General features: G+C 38.6%; 1 protein-coding gene across 1 annotated transcript; it reads left to right on the top strand.

Annotated features, from left to right (window-relative positions):
* Window positions 1–2,073: 2,073 nt before the first annotated feature.
* Window positions 2,074–17,894, top strand: LOC124135665 (probable E3 ubiquitin-protein ligase makorin-1). The gene is made up of 7 exons (XM_046501110.2): window positions 2,074–2,185; window positions 6,352–6,477; window positions 8,253–8,533; window positions 11,902–12,140; window positions 13,251–13,465; window positions 14,106–14,216; window positions 17,333–17,894. The coding sequence occupies exons 1-7, from the start codon at window positions 2,124–2,126 to the stop codon at window positions 17,631–17,633; spliced, it is 1,335 nt and encodes a 444-aa protein (XP_046357066.2). The 5' UTR covers window positions 2,074–2,123; the 3' UTR covers window positions 17,634–17,894.
* Window positions 17,895–25,014: the final 7,120 nt, after the last annotated feature.

The raw sequence follows: 25,014 nt of genomic DNA, 5'->3' as shown, positions 1-25,014 counted from the left end.
TCTTGGCATTTATACTTGGATTTAAAACAAAATTTAATGTAAGCCATTGGCACACGTTTGCTTATAAGACGATGAAAAAAATACACTCGCCATGAGGACAGAAAAGAAATCGCGTGTCAAAGTTATATTTCAATAAAACATATAACGTTCAGTCACAAGGATTACGATACACAACAAAACCATTATATACTAAGGAATAAAATACGACCAACATATATACAAGTTATAAATAAAAACAAAAGAGATCCATGTCTTGTATAATATAGGAAGTGTCTTTAAATTATGGTGGTCGAGAGGGGACATCGCTTTCTCGCCCTCAATTACGATCGCGATAAAGGGATAACACAAGACGAGAAAGCCATTAGACGAGACGAGAAAGCGATATCGCATTGGCAAAAAATACGTTTCTAATGTTTAATAAAGTAAACAATGATGCATCATTGTATAACGATAATTTTGCTTACATATAGCATAAATATATTCCCAAAGGAGTGCTGACTAAAATATATGTATCACATATTATTGCATGTGTTACATTATCCCATTCATTCTTGTCACATACATGTGCCTTACAACGTGAAAACGTATAAATTCTAGGGCCACTTCTATTAATAACCGTATTAGATCCGTGGTCGAAATAAATATAAAATTGCAATTTGTAAAAAATGTTTCCTGAAAAGATGTTTATCTGTTGGGTGATAAAAAGGTCTCAGTTTGTTCCTATAATTATTGAAAAAAGAGACGGGGTGAAAAAAGAAAGATCGTGCGATCCGTCACCAAAGTAATTAAAAAGAAAGTCCGCCTAAAAAGGGCTAATTAATTGGAGATTATTGGATTTAGCAATTATTGCCTATAGATATTTTCTGTAATTCGATGCTGACAAATCATTTCTTAGTGTCATTTCTTAATTGTCACGAATAAAACATTTGGAGAATGTGTTTTCCAGCATGCAAGCAGAGGTGATTATAACTCTACCCACACTGTGGATTTTGTCAGTATTCTGTTTGAACATAAACTGAGCAGCAAAAGAAATTATACCTCGCAGTTGATTTTATTATGTTTGATTTTCAACTGAACATATCTTCAGTTAGCGATATTTTATATACAATTTAACTGTACTGGCGCTTAGACATCACTCAAAGAATACTTCTACATGGCTCTACTTTTAAAAATATAATTTGATTTAAAACCCTTATAAAATATATAAAACATATCGCATAATATACAATTGCGGATGGGTATGTTAGCCATAGAATATTTGAAAATCAATAAATTTATGTGTTTCTTCGACACTAATTTACATTTCAAACATGGTAGGGCTCATGTGGTTGCTAATTTATTCCTTACCTCAGTCTTCATTGAACGGATTTATTTTTACATAAAATTAACCATCCACAGATGACTTTTTAGAAACTGTCGTCACGCCGAAGGACGGGTTCGATCCCCATATGGGTACAATGTGTGAAGCCCATTTCTTGAAAGTGGTGTTCTAACATATCCAATCACTATTGTCAAACAAAGGATTAGACAAAACCATCGATCTTATAAAGCCTATACCTAACATTTGTAAATCCAAAGACATAAAAAATGATGAACAAAATAGAACGAATCTTGCAGTGAGTATAGTCATGTGTGAAAATAGATATAGTATACAATCTATGGTATATCCATCACAACTTTATCTAGCATCCGTTGTATATCAGAAACACTGATATCGGTATACTCATGGAAAGAATATTTTTTGCAAAAATTCTACCGGCTCACTGATATCAAACAGTTTACCATATATATGAAGCGACGAACGACAAGAGTCTTGTCTGAAGAATGGTTCGTCTAAGCATCTAACTGATGCAATCAGAGTTTACTAGTTTTCCAGAACTAGTATCCCATGCTATCTCAGTTTCGTACGAATATGATAAGGTGCTTTTTTTGTCTAAAGAATCAGCATAAACATAAGAATAAATAAAATGCACCCATATTGTGTTGTTATGTTTTATATTATTTACTTCTTTGTGCGCAATTACCTAAATTGTGTAATCGCAAGTTCAGTTATACAGACAAGCTAGACATGAACGATACATAGCAGGTGCATGTATGGTTAATCGGGTTGAAAACATTACAACATGGCGGAAGGTTGTGATAGCCAACCTGAAACACCCGTCTGGAGCAAAGACATCTTTTGCAGGTGATACTTTTGAAGGGAGGGCAGTAACATGCCAATGCCATGTTCACATATAGAGCGTTTATAATTATATTATGTCAGAGAAAGGGCGATCTTTCATTCAGATATCATTATTGAACCTCGTGCCCTCTGCATGAACTGTCGGCATTGGATCGGGTCCAAAAATAATTCCATGTTTTCATAATAAGGGTGCAGTGAAATGCTGCAACACTATTGACATGTTGCTTGTATCAGGGGAATTGCACCATGGCCATATTATTTTGAAGCGACACATTAATACTTATTAACATTAATTTGCAGTGAACTTGTGAACAGTGCGTAGTCTAGGAAAACAGGCCAGTCAGCTGATTACCCAGGATACGTGTTGTAAAGCTAAGACGAGTCATATTCAATGAGTACTCTAAGCTATATGATTGCCAGTATGTCACCAAATTCTGCGCAGTTCTAGTACCAAGACATCTTTCATACAATATATATATGTATACAAATGTTATTTTTTTGTGATGTGTTTAGATATAGAATCTACTTACACATATCCTGTGTTATGGGTTTTTGGACACTTTAGAAACGTTCGTAATTTTCTCTCTAATCACATGAACAACTGTAAAGGGTCTCATTCACTTATAAAAGACAACTTTCTCTAAAAAAACAAGCCATCATCTGAGTATTTACAATGTCTGTGTTATGCTCTGTGTTATGCTATCTTTGCAAACAAGCTATTGTTCGTGTTGTTATGGTTTGTTTTAGATGTTGATTGTGTGGATGTTTTCATTTTCTCTTTATACATTAGGTCATGATAGTGAATATGGATTATATTAAAGGGTGACTATTCCAACAACGTGGAAACCATTTCCAGTTCTAATCTAGACTGTTATAACAATTGCCTTGTATGAAATTGGGACATTATCTAAGTGTGTAATTGAGATACTCAATATCATTACCGATAATCGGTTAGCTCATTTCGCAGACAAACAAATACAAATTTGCTGGGATTGCTAATTGTCCCAAGACAAATGCCTCTTACATATAAGTGTGACAAGGTGAGAGGAGATTGATAAGTATAACAATATCCTGGAATCACTTGCTTGAGGAGAAGAATCATTGTAATAAGGTGTATTTAGTTTACTGAAGAAACATTCATCAGACGCACAGAAGGCCCGGGTTCGATTCCCCACAATGGAACAATGTGTGAAGCCCATTTCTGGTGTCCCCTGTAAAACCACACATACTCACTGATCAGACACATGATAAAGAGATTGCATTATGAATATTTATTTATGCAACATATTTGTCTTTTGATACAAGGGTCAGTAAAAAATACAAATTCTTTATGCAGATCGTGCACTGTGTTTATAAATGTTTCTCTCTTTGTCCTTATAACATGTATAAATGGTAGAATGTTTAGTTCATATGTTTTCATACATCGTTTTTTGATAATCATTTTTCACTTTGCATGAAGCATATATATTTTTTATACATTATTTGTGGGATGTTATCCTGGCTGTTATTACAGATAGTATATAACTTGAGGTTTTATGATAATCCACAGTTTGGAGCCCATTCAGGGATTTTGTCAGACCTGTAAAGAAGCCGATATTCAACCCAAGTCTGCAGCATTATGCTCATGATGTCAATCATTGGATTGTCTGGTCCAGACTTGATTATTTACAGACCGACATCATATAGCTGGCATCTCAATTGCTTGATCCAATACTATTCCAACAATGCTTTACTTGTCTGCAAAGCCATGTTTGTTATCTATGTTGGTCTAGCAATGGCTGATTACCAACGATAGAAACTAACAGTTTCAGCCCACTAGTCCTTATTATGATAACATAAAGCAAAACCCCTAAATAGGGAATAACTTCTGCTAGTCCTTAGGATACCTTAACTATTGGGCAGTTTGGCAAGGACAAATCTAATTAAAATCAGATCTTAGTTCTTGCTACCGCTAAACAAAGATCTTAGGACATCCCATTACAGGTCATGTCAGACCAACCTTTTGCAAACTTTGACCATCCAATGGAATGACTAACAAGAAGTCGACAATAGCCAATCAGAAGGCAGCTTAATCGAGCTTTACGGCACGAGTATCAAACTTGCAACCACTCTTCGAAACATATTTTGACATATACTCTTTTAAAAAAGTAAAAACTGAGCAAAATAACATTCTGGAAAAACTAATATATGATCTAGATTGTTTGATTATAGACTTAAAGCCCATAACTGTCGTTCGGAATACCCTGTGTGGTTTTTGTTTGAGGTTGCACGATCAAAAATCACATGCCAACTGTCACTTTCATGATCTGATAAGCAATGCTCTGATTGGTCAGATGAAAGGTCGTTCTGACATGACCCGTAATGGGATGTCCTCAGATCTTTGTTTAGCGGTAGCAAGAACTACGATCTGATTTCAATAAGATCGGGCAAGGACTATAGGACTAGTGCCAATTTCTAACACTGATTACCCAAACAATGTAGACACAGGATCAATTTCACACTAGGAACATATAAACATGATAAACATGATAAAAAACCTGTTTAGATCTTGCTTTGAAATGAGAAAATCTTGAAGTAGAAAATCAGACCAGAGGCTCATAAACATGTGACTATGGCTCTACAACATAAGACTGCCTCCGTGGTCTAGTGGTAGAGCGTCCGCTCGGAGAGCGGCGACCGCGTCATACCAAAAGACGTTAAAAGATGGTACTTGTTGTTACCCTGTCTGGCGCTCGGCGTTAAGGGGCTAAAACAAGGACTGGTCAGCTCGGAGTCAGTATACTGTGTCTGACAGGGGTATTCATGTTAAACTGTGGCATGGTGTCTCAGTGTGCTAGCACTTTAAATCGGCATCAGTCCGGACTAGTACAAGCAGCCACACAAACACACACATGCATGTCGCTAAATAAGTGCAATAATCTTGGATGCGACGTTAAACCCCATTTCACCTCACCTCTACAACATAGCCCTGTACACTTAGTGTCATCCACATTTGTGAGGGTCCCCTGAAGGTCTGGGTTAGAATTCTTCAGCAACCCATGCTAATGGGATCGGATGATAAGGCTTGCTCACTTGGTTGATGCAGGTCTTTGTATCCCAATTGTTTAGATCGATGCTCATGATGTCAATCACTGGATTGTCTGGTCCCAACTTAGTTCTTTACAGACCAGTCTGTGCAAAAACAAAAAAAACCAGTCTACTTCGCCTAACATGGCTCTTAACATCCGTTTTAGTAGATTTTAGTTTTATTATATATATGGACTACTGTTAGCTGAGCTTACTGTTTGTACTAGATTGAACATAATTCTTCTAGTCTTGGGCTGCCGACTAGTGGCTATGTCCCAGACTGACAAACGGTCGTCATATAGCTGGAATATTGCTGAGTGCAGCGTTAAACAACAAAGAAACAAAAGATTTGTGAGGTTTTCTTGTTTTTCCTAGTGTGGGCCATGTCTGCTGATCTTGAAAATATCAGTTTCAAACAGAGACAGTCATTGATGGTATGATGATTAAAGTGCTACATTTCACGCACTACAGAAAATGATTCTTTTTTGAAACAATACAATCTCTACTGACATCTTTCTTTCTTTAAATTGTAAAAAAAAACCAAGCAGTTCAAATTGAAGAAATGGACACAAAACAGAATCATGAAAAACTGGTAGAAATATGAGATTGAGTTGATTTGATTGTGTTTTTCAGCACTACTATCTTGACAGATTTTGCTAGAGTTGACCAGTATTTAATCCTTTATGTTGAAGCTTATATTGGAGATGATTTGAAGACTGCCTGCATGGTCTTGTTGATAAGGTGTCTGACTAGAGAATGGAAGGTCTGGTTCGACCCACCTGCGTCATACCAAAAGACATTTAAAGATGGTACTTGCTTTACCCTGCTTGCTGCTCGACATAAGGGGGTAAAACAAGGACTGGTTGGCTCATAGTCAGAATACTGTGTAGAGTATTCATGTTAAAATTGCAGTATGGTATCTCAGTGGGCAAGCACTATAAAACCGACATAAGTGCAGACAAGTAAAAGCAGTCACACATCCGTGCATGCACATCGCAACAGATGCAATGCATTGTGCAATAATCTTGAGTGCGACGTTAAACCCCATTTCACCTCACCTAGATGATTGGCAGTGATTTAAATGTCTGTTTCTGACCACACAGGTACTATCTCCATGGTGTGTGTCGCGAGGGCGACAGTTGCCGCTACTCCCATGACCGGTCCGCCCAAGCCTCCATGGTATGCCGCTTCTATCTCAAAGGAAACTGCACCTATGGAGACAAATGCAGGTCAGCGGCAAACCTTATGACAAACTACTGTGAGAAATGGTTATCATATTCGATAAACCAGTTTATTACTTGCCCGTGATTCTATCACACGTTTAATAAACATTCAGCTGTATTATTGTGCAATACCAAATACATGCTTATGTACTGTGGGAACAAGCTTCACTAACAAATGCTGAAAACTCCCAACATACCTCGGCTTATTTAAGAAATTGCGTATGGATCGCATAGATGTCTGCCTATTCACACACAACAGTGAAATCTAAAAAAACAAACGAGTTATAAACGGTAAGTTCTAAAGAAAATACTAAACATGCTCCTGTGTAATACAAATTTTATGAAATGAGTGAATAATTCTTGCTCGTCAGATACCAGAACTATTCACTCGTTTCATAAAATTGGTATTACAGGGGAGCTCGTTGAGTATTCTTTATGTTTCATATCTTCATTTTGGTATGGTTAATACCCTGGTCCAATTTGCTTCCATAGCATCTTTTCAGATCTTCATCTCTCTTTTTGGTAACTTTTCTTGCTCATTGGTGTACTTTGATTGGACGGCTATTTTCAGATACTCATATAGGTGGGTACAGAATGGAACCAGGGTATTTATATTATCACAGAATGGGGATACGACACATTGCATTATCAAGGATGTTGTATCGTCTCTAAATATAAGATGAAGAGCTAAAGCAGAAAGTTCCATTTTTATTTCATGTTGGCAGGGATCGATTTTGCTATATCTAAGCTGCACCAGGGCAGGTAAACCATTGTTAGTGCAGGTAACTTTTATTGCCAGGATGTATCCCTGGATATGTATGCACCTTAACCCCTGAGATCTGTTAACCAATATTTAGGAAATACACCGACTCTGTGTTTAATGTAGAGCTAGGGTAACTGAAGATTTAACATGTTTAACTGCACTAAATATAATTTGAAATTGAACATGCTGGCATGAGGATGCAAATGTAAAAGTTTGAATGGCTAAATCTACAGGTAACCTAGCTCTACATTATGTTTATCTCAATTTTACCATGACTAAATAAAACGTGAAGTTAGCTCAAACATCAACTGATTCCTTCTAGGGCAGCCTGTTGAGGTCAGTTTTTTTTCTATTTCGATAGTATTGCAATATTATATAGGTACACCTATTGCAATAGTAGTCTGATAGTTAGTGATGGGTATTTGCCTGACTTTTGTTATTGCAATAATGATTCATGTATCACAATATATTTCCTGCGTTCTTCCATCTGTAATACATGGGTACAATGTGTGAAGCCCATTTCTGGTGTTCCCCGCCGTGATATTGCTGGAATATTGCTAAAAGCGGCGTAAAACCATACTCACTCACTCACTCACTCACTCCATCTGTAATTTGTTATGAACCTAAATAAAAATACCCAGTAACCCAAACTTTTGACAACTTCATTGTCTCCCATTTTGTGGGATGTTGCTATGGTCACAACACATGCAGAATAGACACATTCTATGAAGGAGTCTGGTTGCAAAGGGTTTTGCGTTTCGATCACTGTAGTCAATTGCTTATTTCTGAATTTCATAATTTCAATTTGACTTTTCACTCATCTGAACTTTGCCAACAAGATGAAAATATTTGAAAAACCAATATTGTGAAAACGCAATATGGCAGTGATTGTGATGCTTATTCATTATTATTTCAAATCGTCTTATACCAATTATACAGTGCACCTCTTGCAATAGTAATCCTGGTTTGCTGTTTGTAGTAGAAATAACCTGTGTGTTCTCGGTGTGATGTTCTGCAGATACGACCATGTAAAACCACAAAAAAATGCCTCGAAACCCCAACCTTCCAACAAGATCTCATCCAACGACGTTAATCCCAAGTCAGCTGTAAGCAACTCCCACAAGCCACCGCCAGTCAGCAGCTCTTGTAATGCTGACTTCAAGAGTAACATGGTGTCTCTGAAGAAGGGCGTGGCACCCAGTTCTCAACCTCAGGTGACCTTATCCTCCCTGGGTAAACCAGCAGAGGAGTGGGTCAAAGCTAAAGAATTTGTCCCAGGGCAGCCCTACGAGGGTGCAGGTGAGATTCCTCCCCCCATAGGGATTAATCTTGGGCTGTTGACAGATACTGCTAGAGTTAGCAGACTGCCTCTTGGTCTAGTGGAAAGAGTGTTTGACTGGAGAGTGGAAGGGCAGTGGTTCTGTCCCAGTCAATCTCATTAAAATCAGATCTCAGCTCTCGCTGTCGCAAAACAAAGATCTGAGGACATCCCATTAATGGTCACGTCAGAACGACCTTTCATCCAACCAATCAGAGCGTTGCTTACCAGATCATGATCGTGACAGTTCGGAATGTGTTTTCTAATCACGCAGGGGCGGTCGGGTAGCCTAGTGGTTAAAGCGTTCGCTCGTCACGCCGAAGACCCGGGTTCGATTCCTGACATGGGTACAATGTGTGAAGCCCATTTCTTGTGTCCCCCGCCGTGATATTGCTGGAATATTGCTGCGTAAAACCATACTCACTCCCTCACTCACTCTAATCATGCAACCATGAAATATTTAACACGGGGTATTCCGAACGACAGTTACTGGTTTTATGATTATATCCATACAATCTAGGCCATCTATAAGCCATTCCAGAATGTTCTTCTTATCAGTTTAATTTTTTAATGGAGAATACGTCAAAATATGATTCGAAGCGTAGTCGGCAGTTTGAAACTAGGGTCATAAAACTCGAGAACGCTGCCTTCTGATTGGCTAATGTCGATTTCCTGTCAGTCATTTCATTGGTTCGTCAAAATTCGCGAAAGGTCCTTCTGACGTGACCCGTAATGGGATGTCCTTAGATATTTGTTTAGCGGTAGCGAAAACTAAGATCTGATTTTAATGAGATTGTGTCCCAGTCCGCATCATACCAGAAGGTGTGAGAAGATGGTACTTGTTGCTTCCCTGTATGACACTTAGCATTAAGGGGAAAAAGACAAGGACTGGTTGGCTCGGCGTCAGTATACTGTGTGTGGGTATCTGTGTTAAACAGCGGCATGGTATCTCAGTGGGTTCGCACTATAAAACTGGCATAAGTCTGAGCTAGTACAAGCAGCCACAGAAACATGTGCATGCATGTCACTATATAAGTGTGATTATCTTGAATGCTACGTTAAACCCAATTTCTCTTCGCCTCCCCCTGGAAAAGTAACTGATGAATAGTATTCACCAAGCAAGCATAGGCTACACCAAGCAAGCATAGGCTTCACCAAGCAAGCATAGGCTACACCAAGCAAGCATAGGCTTCATAATGCAAGCATAGGCTTCACTAAGCAAGCATAGGCTTCATTAAGCAAGCATGGGCTTCACTAAGCATGCATAGGCTACACAAAGCAGCATAGGCTACACCAGGCAAGCATAGGCTACACCAGGCTAGCATAGGCTTCACCAAGCAAACATAGGCTACACCAAGCAAAAAGGCTACGCCAAACAAGCATAGGCTAAACCAAAGCAAGCATAGGCTTCACTAAGCAAGCATAGGCTACACCAAACAAGCATAGGCTTCACAAAGCAAACATAGGCTACATAAAGCATGCATAGGCTACACAAAGCAAGCATAGGCTACACCAAGCAAGCATAGGCTACACAAAGCAATCATAGGCTATACAAAGCAAGCATAGGCTACACCAAACAAGCATAGGCTTCACAAAGCAAACATAGGCTACATAAAGCATGCATAGACTACACAAAGCAAGCATAGGCTACACCAAGGAAGCATAGGCTACACCAAGCAAGCATAGGCTACACAAAGCAAGCATAGGCTACACCAAACAAGCATAGGCTTCAACAAGCATAGGCTTAAGCAAGCATAGGCTTCACTAAATAAGCATAGGTTTCACCAAGCAAGTATAGGCTATGCAAAGCAAGCAGAGATTGTGCAAAGCAAGCACAGGCATCCCAAAGCAAGCATAGCCTTCACAGAGTAATCATAGGCTACGCAAAGCAAGAATGGACTATGCCAAACAAGCATGGGCTTCACAAGGCTAGCGTAGGCTACACAAAGCAAGCATAGCTTTCACCAGGCTAGCATAGGCTACACAAAGCAAGCATAGCCTTCACCAGGCTAGTATAGCATTCACAAAGCAACCATAGCCTTCACCAGGCTAGCATAGGCTACACAAAGCAAGCATAGCCTTCACCAGGCTAGCATAGATTACAGGAATAAAGCATAGACTACACAAAGCAAGCATAGCCTTCACAAAGCAAGCATAGCCTTCACAAAGCAAGCATAGCCTTCACCAGGCCAGCATAGGCTACAGAAAGCAAGCATAGCCTTCACCAGGCTAGCATAGGCTACACAAAGCTCACATAGGCTTCACAAAGCAAGCATAGCCTTCACCAGGCTAGCATAGGCTACACAAAGCAAGCATAGCCTTCACCAGGCTAGCATAGGCTACACAAAGCTCACATAGGCTTCACAAAGCAAGCATAGGCTTCACAAAGCAAGCATAGCCTTCACAAAGCAAGCATAGCCTTCACCAGGCTAGCATAGGCTTCACAAGGCTAGCACTGGCTTCACAAAGCAAGCATAGCCTTCACAAAGTAAGCATAGCCTTCACAAAGTTAGCATAGGTTACACAAAGCAAGCATAGGTTACACAAAGCAAGCATAGGTAACACAAAGCAAGCATAGGCTACACAAAGCAAGCATAGGCTTCACCAAACAAACATCGGCTTCAACAAGCATAGGCTTCAGCAAGCAAGCATAGGCTTCACTAAATAAGCATAGGTTTCACCAAGCAAGCATAGGCTTTGCAAAGCAAGCAGAGATTGTGCAAAGCAAGCACAGGCATCCCAAAGCAAGCATAGCCTTCACAAAGTAATCATAGGCTACGCAAAGCAAGAATGGACTATGCCAAACAAGCATGGGCTTCACAAGGCTAGCATAGGCTACACAAAGCAAGCATAGCCTTCACCAGGCTAGCATAGGCTACACAAAGCAAGCATAGCCTTCACCAGGCTAGCATAGGCTACACAAAGCAAGCATAGCCTTCACCAGGCTAGCATAGGCTACACAAAGCAAGCATAGCCTTCACCAGGCTAGCATAGGTTACAGGAATAAAGCATAGACTACACAAAGCTAGCATAGCCTTCACAAAGCAAGCATAGCCTTCACCAGGCTAGCATAGCCTTAACAAAATTAGCATAGGTTACACAAAGCAAGCATAGGTAACACAAAGAAAGCATAGACAACACAAAGCAACCATAGCCTACACAAAGCTCGCATAGGCTTCACAAAGCTAGCATAGCCTTCACAAAGCTAGCATAGGCTTCACAAAGCAAGCATAGCCTTCACAAAGCTCGCATGGGCTTCACAAAGCTAGCATAGCCTTCACAAAGCTAGCATAGGTTACACAAAGCAAGCTTACTTCAGTAACTGATCCCTTATCCCATCTAATTCCAGTTCCAAGTTCCTATGCCAAAGCAGCCAAGGTAGGCAAGCCCGATGAAGAAGAGACCCTACCCACAGAAGATAGTTTGTATGAAGCAACAGACAATTCGAAGCTGCTGTGCCCCTTTGCTGCCCACGGAGAGTGTTGGTATGGCGACAACTGCGAGTACCTCCATGGCAATATCTGTGACCTATGTGGCCTTGCTGTCCTTCACCCTGACGAACCTGAGCAGCAGGAACAACACAGGAAGGTAAGGCTCTCGGTCGTGCCCCTTGAAGATTGTTTGTTTGTTTGTTTGTTTGTTGTATGGACCAGATAATCCAGTGATTAACATCATGAGCATCCATCCACGCAATTGGGATACGATGACATGCATTAACCATGTCAGCAAGCCTGACCACTCGATCCCGTTAGAAACCGACAAACATAGTTAAGACAGTGAGTGAATTTTGTTTCACGCCACGCTCAGCAATATTCCTGCTATGTGGTGACACTTGGTCGTATGCACAGCACAGAGGTCTCAAATCGGGTGAAGAAGTTAAGCAATGTCGGTCGCGGAGAGTCCTTGGAAGGGTGGCCTCTTACAACAGGCATAGTCGCCTTTTATGGCAAGAATGGGTTGCTGAAATCCTGTTCTACGTTGCTTGAAGATTGGTAGAGGGCAGCCCAGAAGCAGCCTTGCGTACCCAGTGTATTCTGTCTCCATACTATTTAAGAAATAAACGAGGAGTGTGAGTTGTTTAGTGTACAATAAAACACTGCAGGGAGAATTAACCATTCGGGCGCAAACAATAAAATCTTGCGGGGAGAATAAACCATGACACTGAGAGACCAAGAGTCGTTTATTTCTTCTATAAGATATCAACATCATGTAATCCTCTTTAAGGATGTTAATAAAATGAACAAGCTATAAACATATTTACCTGTATTTAAATAATGATGACTCCCTGAACACAATCTGACCTTGGCAATGTCGGACAAATCCATTTTATAAACGGGGTTAAGTTTAAAATTTCCCGGATATTCTCACAATGCAAGCGTATGTTCGAATCTCCAGAAATGATGCCATGGTAGAACAATTTTTTGTCGTGAAATAAACAACGCTTTGTTCTTCATTGTTCTTTGCAATTTATGGCAAAGCTATCTTATATCATGATGTAAGGGGGGCACTGGTGGCCCAGTCGTGTAAGGTGCAGCAGTTCGCTGTGTGGAGCTATGTCCATTGGGCACACCAGAAAACCATCATCATGGGTTTGAATCCATGTTTGCCCCGGTAATGTTTATAGGTTTGCTAGCACCATACCCACATTTTAAAAGTTTAGGAAATTGATTTACTAAGATAATGTCCCATTTTTTGCAGGAGTGTATAGAGCGCCATGAAAAGGACATGGAGTTGTCATTTGCAATTGCTCGCAGTAAAGATAAAGCATGCGGTATATGTATGGATGTGGTGGTGGAGAAGAACCCAATCAGTGAGCGGCGCTTCGGAATTCTGCCAGGCTGTAGTCACTGCTTCTGTCTCTCCTGTATACGCAAGTGGAGGTGTGCCAAGCAATTTGAAAATAAAATAATCAGGTAGGAAACTGACCTTGTATCGTGTTTATGATAGCTGCACATTTATTTTCTTATATGTTCAACATCTTACCTTTATTCTTCTACTGAAAAGTACTTAGTGTGGCTTAATTGTTTTGCACTATTAGATTAAACACTCGAAAATCCTCAACATTTGCCTCTGTTCACCCTGCAACAAGTGGGTACCTGTCAGGATTAGATGATAATGTAAATGCAAATCCTAGAGCCTTACAATCAGCTTGGGGTGTATATTCCCCAGGGAGCTGAGAATGCATCTGTTGACTGGGGTAAAAATGTCATATGCATGTATATACAGACATATATAAGATACAATTTAAGATTAAAACACATTTTTAGAATAACATAATTAATGAGATACTAACATATAACAAAAAATATTACAAATTTTGGAAATGACTCATACATAGTGTCTTAAACTACTCCTGTAATTAAGGTATATATATGATCATGATGATTTCTCATTTATTGCACACAGAGTATCCCTGATAGGTGAATGTGTCTAAAAGCATATGCCAGATCATTTATATACATATATACTAAATCTTCCTCAACAATACCAGATTCAACAGAAGGTGCTGAGACAGACATTGGTGTTTGATATGGTAACTTTGTTGTGTTCCAGAGCCTGTCCTGAGTGCCGGGTGCAGTCCGACTTTGTCACACCCAGCCAGTATTGGTATGAGACCAAAGAGGACAAGGAGAAACTAATTGAAGGTTATAAGGGTGCATTAAGGTAAACTGTAGTATGGCACTAACCCTTGTATATATTAGGCTAAAAAAAATAATAGTCTTGGTTCTCAGGCACTGTCCACATCATCATAAAGTTCATTGCATGTTTTGTTTCCAGTTTAAATTTTTTTTGTTTATTGTGTTTAAGTATTAGGATTTTTGTATTATATTGAAAATGGAAATAAAAACAAAACGTATGGCATACTTTATGATGATGTGGGTGGTGCCTGAGAACCAAGACTAGCATTGTTTTTTAGCTTTAAGGGGGCGGTCGGGTAGCCTAGTGGTTAAAGCGTTCGCTCGTCACGCCGAAGACCCGGGTTCGAATCCCGACATGGGTACAATGTGTGAAGCCCATTTCTGGTGTCCCCCGCTGTGATATTGCTGGAATATTGCTAAAAGCGGCGTAAAACCATACTCACTCACTTTTAGTTTTAAGGGACTTTCTTCAGCCAGACCTTTACGTTTCGGATTTGGTGCAAAGTGTATGTTGTTATAAGTGAGCTTTAAAATTGTCGTAGAACTATGACTCTTTATGGAATGCGTCCATGCTCTTGCTTGCGAATATCTGGTAATAGCTGCCATGTCCTGTTGAACGCTTTGCCCCTAGTAGAGTTAGTACCCCTGTATGCTTGTCATAAAAGTCGACTAAAATGGGAAGGGCGATTATGTTCAGTGACCTGGCTGATTGGGTGTCATCGTGGTTCCAACGGTGTGAATTGTTGCTCATTCCTTGTCTGGCGACTTGTCTGTCTGGCCCAGACTCATAGAGAATCTCAACCGAAATTTATCAACATGTGTTGAAATAAGTTGAAACCCCTGAGGCTTGCAGAGGAGCTTCAAACTTTAATCAATGAGTGTTGATATGTTTGATATCAAAAGACATTCAGGTGATATTTTTTGTTTATCATACCAAATTATGTAAACAGTAATAACCGGGTGGTCTATTCTCGAAGCTGTCTTAGCTACAAAGGTAAATCTTTGCGACTTACGACATAAAATATGACTGCCATAACAACTATTCTTGAAGTTGTCGCAAACCTATTGCAACGTTATCTTACTTACGACATAAAGCTTAGCTAAGGTAGTGAGCTCTTTTGTGAGAGAGGTTTAATAAGCTGGGGGTTTCCCAATGAGTTATTCAGGGAATTCCCTAGATTGTCATAACAATGCGATCTTACATACTTAAAGTCACTTTTGAGGGGTCACACAGATAATAAGAGATCAAAGTTCAGTAGGACCCTGTAACCTTGAACCTAGCGGGATCATCTTATGACTTCGAGATATCAAGACGTGAGATAACGAGGCATGAATAAAATTCTACTGTTAAGTCAAAGTTGGGACCGAGTCCAATGTTCAAGACAGTGTTTTGTTTTTTATCTTTATTTGAGATAAGCGGATAAGTTTATATGTATTTTAGGTAGTGAGGCGGACAGGATCGGAGAAGAGGTTCGAGATATCGATACATTCGAGATAATGGGAGTTTGACTGTATTAAAAAAATGTCGCATTTTCAACTTCCAAGAGTGCAGTTCATTTGCATTTGAAATGAACAATTTTATATATAGGTATAAACAATGTGTTCTTCAATTGCTAATCACATTGTCAACATACCCAGACGTTTTAAAGCTTGTTAGTATATGTTTATGTTTGAAACACTACATAACATTTGGGGACCCTTCAATAATGACGCAGAGTATATATGGGATTGCCAGTGAAAAATCACAAGGACAAGTAAAAAGCCTTTGGACTCTATGCTAAGTGATTAAATACTTGTAGCTATACTGATTTTGTTTGATATAGAAGGTTATTTGTGTAAGTCTTCTGAGCATCTAAAATTAAACAATTGCTATAGTGTTTAAAACGAAATAAACTAAGAATGTTTTCGACTCGCTGTTGGGCAAAAGTCATAATTGGTAAATATAATGTTCAAGTGGTGTTTCCTATGATCTGTTGTTCGTGTTTTGAAAGTGCAAGTGGTAATCACTTGATTTTGTGGGCACAAACGATACAGCAGACCCATACTGTCCAATCATTTTCATCAACATGTCATCTTTTGGCTGCCTTGGCTTACCTGTCATAAGCTCCTTACACAGGTCAGACACTGTCTTAATTTTTTTCATAAACTTAAGATAACTTAGCGCAAAGATAGTTTTGAGAATAGACCACCAGTGTCTTGAGTATAAAAATACAGCTAACTAGATTCAATGGCAGAGGGATTAGTGATGGCATTTGACTGTGACATCATGGTAACCACTGTCGTCCCAATGGTCTGCAAAGCATTGTGATGCAATTTCATGATAGCAATATTTCCAAAGATCTATTGCTTGATCTCACCTAAGCAATACCTCCTGTGGAAGCCAGTTTTGGATGATAATTCTTTAATGGGCTGCCATGATGTTGCTGAAGTAAAGCTAACACTGACCTTGAACAACACTCACTCACTCACTCACTCACTCACTCACTCACTCACTCACTCACTCAGTTCTGGCTGGTCTAAAGAATTATAACAAAGTTGGATGCTGTTCTGTGTGTCATACAATGAAATATATATAATGAATAGATTATGTTTCTGATGGTGAAAAAGAATTGCTTTTTTCCTTTTATAGCCTGACAAGTTTATTGTTCAAGAGTGCCATCCTTTTACTTTAAGACTTATAGTTTCAATGAACAGGACAAGTGAAATACTTGAACCTAATACCTTGACCATCAAGGCATTACTATTGATTACCGTATTCGACGTAATAAGCGCCCAGGGTGCTCTCAAAATTAGAAATAGGGGGCTCTTATTAGAATATTATTTTGGTGGAAAAAAACAGAGTTGAAAGATAAATTTCTTGGTTTATGCTGACGGTCTGAACTGTTAATATACGCCAGATATATTTTTCCAGAATTTAATTGCCCATGATAAAGGGGGCATATAACACATGAGTGCGTATTATACACGAATAAATAAGTCTTGTGTACATTGATCAGTCGGAAGGGATGCTAATTGGGATTGTTCACTTGCCAATATATTAGCAAATATCATGGGCGCTTATTAGAGCGGGGCGCTTATTATGTCGAATACGGTAATAACAAAGGTAATGAACCAGTACTAAACAAGACTCTTTCTTTTCAGTTCAAAACCATGTCGGTATTTCGATCAGGGAAGAGGCGAATGTCCTTTTAACGAAAAGTGCTTTTACCTTCACGCATATCCGGACGGGCGGATAGCAGAACCCCAGCCCCGGAAGGTCCGGAGGCGGAGGAACGCAGACGGGGAGACGGACATTGTTAGGCGGATCAGTTTGTGGGACTTCTTCGAGGAGAGGGACATGCGACACAATTTATGGATCCTGGAAGAGGAGTTCTTGTCTCACCTTCTACTAGATATAATGTTGGATAGTGATTCCAGTAGTGATTCTGATGACTTGTGGTAGCTTTTGATTGGTCAGAGACTGGCATGTCGTGTTCTAATTGGCTAATTTATTTGGACGCACTAACTACACTTGCAGGGATTGATTTTGGCCCCTGTTCAGATCAGGGTGATTGAATTATGTGAGAGTCCACTTTCGTTTGTTTTTAGCGGATAGAATCCGCTACTCTGGAACAGGGGTGACAGTGTAGTTGCTAGGATAATATTCTGACTCAACATTAGACTGCTATCAGCCTTCAATAACAAATAAACCATTTTCGTACAAGAACTTCTATGTACTTATTACATTGTAATATGATATTTTTGTAATGCCTTCGGACTCTTCACATCTTGTTTTTCTTGTTTCTTTACTTTACTGTTTTCCATAGTATTGAGTTTCTTAGAAATAAGACCCTGATAAGAACTGGGTGAGAATTGGCCTTCATCAAACCATGCCTGCCATAAAAGGTGACTATGCTTGTTGTAAGAGGCAACTAACGGGATATTGTGGTCATGCTCACTGACCGAGTTGATGCATTTCATTGTGTCCCATTTGCATGGATCGATGTTCATGATGTCAATCATTGGATTATCTGGTCCAGAATGGATTATTTACAGACCACTGTCATATAGCTGGAATAGAGTGCACACAACAAACAACCCAAACAAAAATGAAATGAAAAATGAAGAAAGTCTTGGAAATGAGAATAATTAGTTTCAGTGCTTCTGACTACTGAGAGAATATTCTGTCAGGCGGCATGTAAAATATTTTAGTATTACTTTGTTTTTATTTTAATGACCAGCTTTTGGCTGTTTTGCTGGGTACATGTGATGACACCTTCCATAAAAATAGTGGAAAAGAGAAGCATATGTATTTTTAATATTTTTGTTAAGATTTCCAAGCACATACATATTCACAGATTTCTTAAAAAGTTGTCTGCAGAAGGCTTTGTTGCTGTATGTTGTTACTACACGTTTTTTTACCTGAGCGTTACGTTTCAACAAACAAAATATGACCAGAATATTTATTTGGTGGTCGGAATCCATTTGCCGTGGACGAGTTGCAGTGTTCGAAATTAGCTCGGATTCTGGGCATAATCCTAACATGAAAAGTTAGGGGTCCCTAGATTGAACTATTTCAGCAGCAAACATCAAAGAACCAAGGTCCCTCCTTAATTTCGAATACTGAGTTGGTAAATATTTTTGTGTAAGTCTGATATCGACTTAACTTGTTTTTAGATGCCCCCGTCAAGTGAGGCTTCGTGAGCTAATTCAAGAGACGGAGCCCAGTTTGGGTTCCTCTACAGCCAGACTGTGCCAGTCTTCCACTGTGTATAGACTTAGTATGTTAACTTGTAATCTGTGTATATGCTCAATACTACTGGTACCCAGATGTGTTACATTGTCAACATTCATACATCTCACTGCAAGCTCCATATCTGGGAACATGGACTCACAAATCTCATTTATGCCACCTACTTATTGAAAGAATCCATACTCGGCAGGGAATTCAGGTACAATGTGTGATCCCCATGCTTTACCTCCCTGAAATTTATTCTGCGACAGCTCATGTACTTCTAGTTGCGACATTAAACCTAATAGACACTGATTCAATGAATATGTGATGGTGGGGATATATTACAAATGAGGGGGTACGGGTGGCCCAGTTGTTTTAGTTAATTCGAGTTGTGTCCCATGGGCATGCCAGAAATTGTTGATCTTGGGTTTGAATCCTGCTTCGCTCTCATTTTTAGCTTCGCCAGCACCATACCTGTGCTTTCACCAAGGTGGTAAACATCTCCAACTTGCATCACTTTGGACTTTTCTAAAGCTGATGCTCCATGATTTAACTGAAATACTGTTCCAGGCTGCATGACGCACAGCTCAGTCACTATTACAGAGGGAGAATACGGTCTTTCAGCACACAATATATAATACCAAATTTGATGGAAGTGATGTGTATCTAGGCATATGACTTACTCAGTTTAGTTTGTTTGTTTGTTTGTTTTTAACACTGCCCTAAGCAATATTCCAGCTACATGACAGCAGTCTGTTAATAGTCAGGTCTGGACCAGACAATCCAGTGATTGACATCATGAGCAAATGCTTGTCATAAGAGGCTACTAACCGGATCGGGTGGTCAGGTTCCCTGACTTGGTTGATGCATGTTATTCTATCCCAATTGCGTAGATCGATGCTCATGATATCAATCACTAGATTGTCTGGTTCAGACTTGATTATTTACAGACCATCGTCATATAGCTGGAATATTGCTGAGTGCAGCTTTAAACAACGAACAACAACAACAAAAAAGATGATCAAACCAGACAATCAGTCATGCTAATGATGATTACTAATGCTATTAAACACAGTTATCCCAGATATTCTTGTGATTGTTTAGGTGATTATGAGATACCACTTCTTACAGAGTCCTTATAAACACTATCTACATGGATGTGATAACGGGTTGTATTGTCAGTACAGGTAGTTCCTTATACTATTGTTCAAATCAGTGTTAAACCAGCTTGGCCACTGGCCCATCCTATTGGTAGTTCATAGCAGTTTTCAGGGGGCACAGTGGCTTGGTCGTCTAAGGCGCCAGGAATCACTGTGCAGAGTTGCGTCCCTTAGGCACGCCAGAAATCTATAATCGTGGATTCGAATCCCAGTTCACCCCGATTATGTTTCTAGGTTTGTCATCACCATACCTGTGCTCGTGGGTTTCACCGAAGTGGTAAATGTCTGAGACTTGCATCACTTCGAGCTCTGCTCCAACATTAAGCTGACACGTCGCGATATAAATGTAATACTGTTAAAAACAGCGATTAACCCAACTCGCTCTCTCACTCATAGCAGTTTTCACTCAGTCTTTGGATAGCATCTGCTGCAAGGGATTGGGTCACACATTGTAAACAGAATACCATCTGTTGTTTATATACTGAACTTTAACCCACAATTCAGAGTTTGTCAGCTTCCTTACAGACATGGAGTAGGCATGGTGTAGGGATGTGAATGTTGACAATGAACTTGTAGGTGCTTGTGATAGAGATTGATTCCATTTGTACTTGGACATGTTCAGGAGTAACTTGACATTAAGTCTGAACATATGAACGTTGGTTATTTTTTAATTTTCTTTTTGATATTCAGGATCCAATCATTGATTTGTATTTCTGTTTTAAGACTTGCTACAGAATTGTTTTTTAGTACAAGGATTAACATGAGTCATTACATTAAATGGGAACAGAAATAGCTTTTGGAGTCAAACAGTCTGTGTCCAAAACTTCTAGATGTTGTTACCGCTAGCCAGTGCCTAACCTAATGGGAGACTCAAACAGGATTAGTCAACAGAAATATGACGTGAGGATTTGTGGCAAAGGCCGGTTATATGTTGAAGATCACATACCCTGATGGCATGGAGTAGGTGTACTCTCTCACTGTCACAGACCTGAATTGGCAGTTCAGGGAGCTCCATGAACTGAGTAACTTCCCCTTCAATCCATCATGCCTGGTAACCATGACTACAAGGTGAACTGTGAGGAACATCCTTTCAAATATCTCATGCCTGATTACCATGACTACCAGGTGAACTGTGAGGAACATCCTTTTATATATTTCATGCCTGGTTACCATGACTACCAGGTGAACTGTGAAGAACATCCTTTTAAATATTTCATGCCTGGTTACCATGACTACCAGATGAACTGTGAGGAACATCCTTTCAACTACCACATGCCTGGAGTGGTTACCATCACTGCAAAATGAACTACGTAACTTCCTCTAAAGTCTGTCATGTTTGATTATTACAAAGTAAAGCTTCTGTTGAGTCCATTATGTCCTGGTTGTCATGGCTACTCTGTTAAGCTGATGCTCACTCATACACGAGAGGTGATAATAAAATAGTTGCAAAAATGAATAATCACAAGACTTTAGTACAGTTGCTTTTGTATATAAATCTTCCATTTCTGCAGACATGTATTCAGATGAGTTCCCAGTTTTATTTAAACTGTAAAAAAGCAAATCAAACAACTTTTCACATGTTTATAGATCTACTTTTAGTTGAGTCCTCCAGTGTTTTTTCTCAGACTTACTGCAGGGTTATGTTTTTGTCCCTGTCCACGTTTACTTCCATAATGTTCACCCTTGTTCATATCCAGATCCCCCTACCTGTTGATAGTGACGTTTTAATATATTACTTTTGTTAGTTCCAAACTAAACTGTTCTGTGATACACTCTATAGCCCTCACCACTTGAAATAGAATCATGAAATATCGCGATGATTAATTAACGAAGATAGCTGCATGGACCATGTGATCAAAACTCAATGGAGATGTTTATCGCTAACAGACATTTCTTGAAAGTAGTATTTTTTATCAGCGGAATGGCTTGTTTTCACTTTATAAGTATAAGCACACATGCAGATGTCTTCATTAATTTATCACCATGATATTTTGTGTTTCTATTTCAAGTGGCAAGGAGTTTAGTAATCTGTGATTGTATGCATATCTTCTAAGTTCAGACCAATTTAATTACTTGTTGTATGGATCTGCCAGCTCATTTTTCTCGAAATTGATAAAATTCCCTATGTCTCTCTGAAAACAAGTCATCTATTCATCTACCAGCTTGAGACTGTCACAATATTTCCAAGGGATTATTCCAGTACTGATCTGGTTTCAGTTTATGGTCTCTCATAACACAATGCATAACACAAAATGCAGTGTTGATCAGACACCATCTCTTCAAGTAAAATATATAGCTGTGATTAAAAAGACATTTCAGATTTCATATTTGCTCTTGAAGACATTGTTTGGATATAATACCATGAGTGCCGTGTTTATGAAGCTGGGCTTGTTTATTTTAAACTTTAAGGTATTGTATGCACAATTATTTGTGCTAAATATGTAACTTTTCAGTCTCTGAAAAAAAATCAGATTATTTTTATCTCCCCTTTTATTTAGCATCAGCAGTTTGTTAAGCCAAATTAGTTGAGAATGATAACTGGAATGTGAACGGATCCACTGGTCAGGGAACAAATAAAAACTGCATTTGAGCAGATACTAGTACCTGGATACCTGCATTATATAAATGTATATTATAATAAAATTTCTGAAAAAAAGTCTGTCTTTATTCTGGAAAACAAGTTTTAGAATTGGTGTGGGCTTATTAGGATATTAATCCCAAGGCTTTGGTTTTCAGGCAATGGCCAGTATTTTAAGTACTTGGACACTGTCACACTCTGTCCCTTTAAAACTGTGGCCACCCAATAAAGCATTTTTAAGAACTGACAGCATGATAACCAATTGTTTTAGATTCTTAATACTGGTGTCAAACCAGCATATTTTCATTTTTGTAAGACCACCCTTGCAATCCATGATAATATTAACAAACAAAACCTTGTTACCATGGTAGCTTTGACTGCATGATAATGACATGATACCTTGATTTAAAAGGCTTGTATTAAGATGTATTTATTTATTGAGATTAATACTGCACTGTTTGCTCATAATCAAGTCAAATATGCCCTGAAATGAATGGCTCAAAACTTAGATTGCAGTTTGGAATCTTTTGTGAAGTTGTTTCATGTGATGCTTCATTTTGTGACTTGTGTCTTCTTTTGTATCATTTTGTGACTTGTGTCTTCTTTTGTATCATTTTGTGACTAGGAAACACACCATGTGTCATATTGTGACCTAATTAGCATCACATTATGTATCATATCTTGACTTGGAAACGTGTCATGGATCATATTGTGTCTCTGTGTCATATTATGTATCATATTGCAACTTAGTATCACATTGTATTATGATGCAACTAAGTATCACATGTATTACATTGAGGCTCAGTGTCACATAATGTATCATATATACATAGTAACACATGTGACTTACCGGTAGTATCACATTATGTATATGTGACTTAGTATCACATAATGTGTCATGTGTGACAATGTATCACATTATGTGTTATATTGCAACTATGTTTCACATATATCATATTGAGACTCAGTGTCAAGTGTGACAATGTATTACATTGTGTGTTATATTGCAACTATGTTTCACATGTATCATATTGAGGCTCAGTGTCATGTGTGACAATGTATCACATTATGTGTTCTATTGCAACTATGTATCACATATATCATATTGAGGCTCAGTGTCATATGTGTCATGTGTGACAATGTATCACATTATGTGTTATATTGCAACTATGTATCACATGTATCATAATATGTATCACCATGGCTCCACTGTGTACAGTAACTGCAATGATGGAAGCTAGTCACCAAAGTTGCTTTATAGATAATTGTGTGTGAACTTCTGAATATATCACTGTCAGCACCCTTTCTGTTGTGAATATAATAGTTAATAGTACATGATTGAAAAAAGCAAAAAAATGGCACATATCAGAACTTAATCAGGATTGTCAAAAAATTAAAAGTACTGGTATTAAAATGCATTTATGAGCACATTCTTCACAATTAATCTGTTTTGATATTGTGTATTTTCAGCTTCTAAATATTAATACAGTTTTAATTATTGTTGTGGTGTGGGAATATTCTTAAATTTGAAGACTCTTCATAGCAGCATATTATGACCATTGTTATTGTCATGAGAGATCTGTGCCAGGTATGTACAATATTGTACTGCAATACTCCTCAAATACCTTCTCCATTTTGTGTAACTGGATGAAGACAGTATTATGTATTTGGTTTTTTTGAGTTGAAATAGCTTAGGATATGTATGAGTGGTTTTTGATATGGGAAGTTATTGACAAACAATCTGTTATAATTTTAGGCAAAGGTGGAGTGAATATTTACCAAGGCCCCTTCTGAAAGGTTTATTTAAGAGTTATTTTCAACCCACTACATATGCCCTTCAAGGATATCAGACCAAGGGCAAAAGACATAAATTTTCCAACTTGGTCACTGGACCCTTTTAGTTTTTTAAGCTACTTAACGCCTATCAGTTTGTTTGGCCTAATATGTTTATAAAAAAAAATAATCATGTTAGTTTAGGTCAAATAAGTATCAGTGCTGTTTGATAATGTATCTGTATCCTTTCAGCCAATTTGTCAAATTCTATTGGCAAGTAAACATGTCAAGTATTTCAGTGTGACTATGTGTCCCTCCTGTAGAATTAAAACTAGGTCAGCAGGAAACCTGAACATGTATCTTAATCTTAAACACAGTTGTCTACCACTCATGGCATGACAGATTAACTGTAGTAATTTGAAAGAATCGGGTGTTTATTAATTTCTTTTGAGTAGGATACAATTTTTTCTTATTATTGACACTGTGCATTCTTTGTTCTGATGGTTTCTGTTAATGATGATAGTGAGGTAGCACAGCCTCTTTGTTGTTTATTGAATGTTGTTTTTATCTATAGATGAATGGATCAAGCTCTGTGCAT

Source organism: Haliotis rufescens, unplaced genomic scaffold, assembly GCF_023055435.1.
Source record: "Haliotis rufescens isolate VD_foot unplaced genomic scaffold, xgHalRufe1.0.p SCAF_16, whole genome shotgun sequence".
In the NCBI taxonomy this organism is placed as follows: Eukaryota; Metazoa; Mollusca; class Gastropoda; order Lepetellida; family Haliotidae; genus Haliotis; species Haliotis rufescens.
This window is presented reverse-complemented; position numbering and strand designations above follow the sequence as displayed.

Bases quoted from the DNA above. Each gene is read 5' to 3' on its own strand.
- LOC124135665 (XM_046501110.2), top strand. From the start codon at position 2,124: ATGGCGGAAGGTTGTGATAGCCAACCTGAAACACCCGTCTGGAGCAAA. The intron at 2,186-6,351 runs GTGATACTTTTG...CTGACCACACAG, and splicing joins AGCAAAGACATCTTTTGCAG to GTACTATCTCCATGGTGTGT. The intron at 6,478-8,252 runs GTCAGCGGCAAA...GATGTTCTGCAG, and splicing joins ACCTATGGAGACAAATGCAG to ATACGACCATGTAAAACCAC.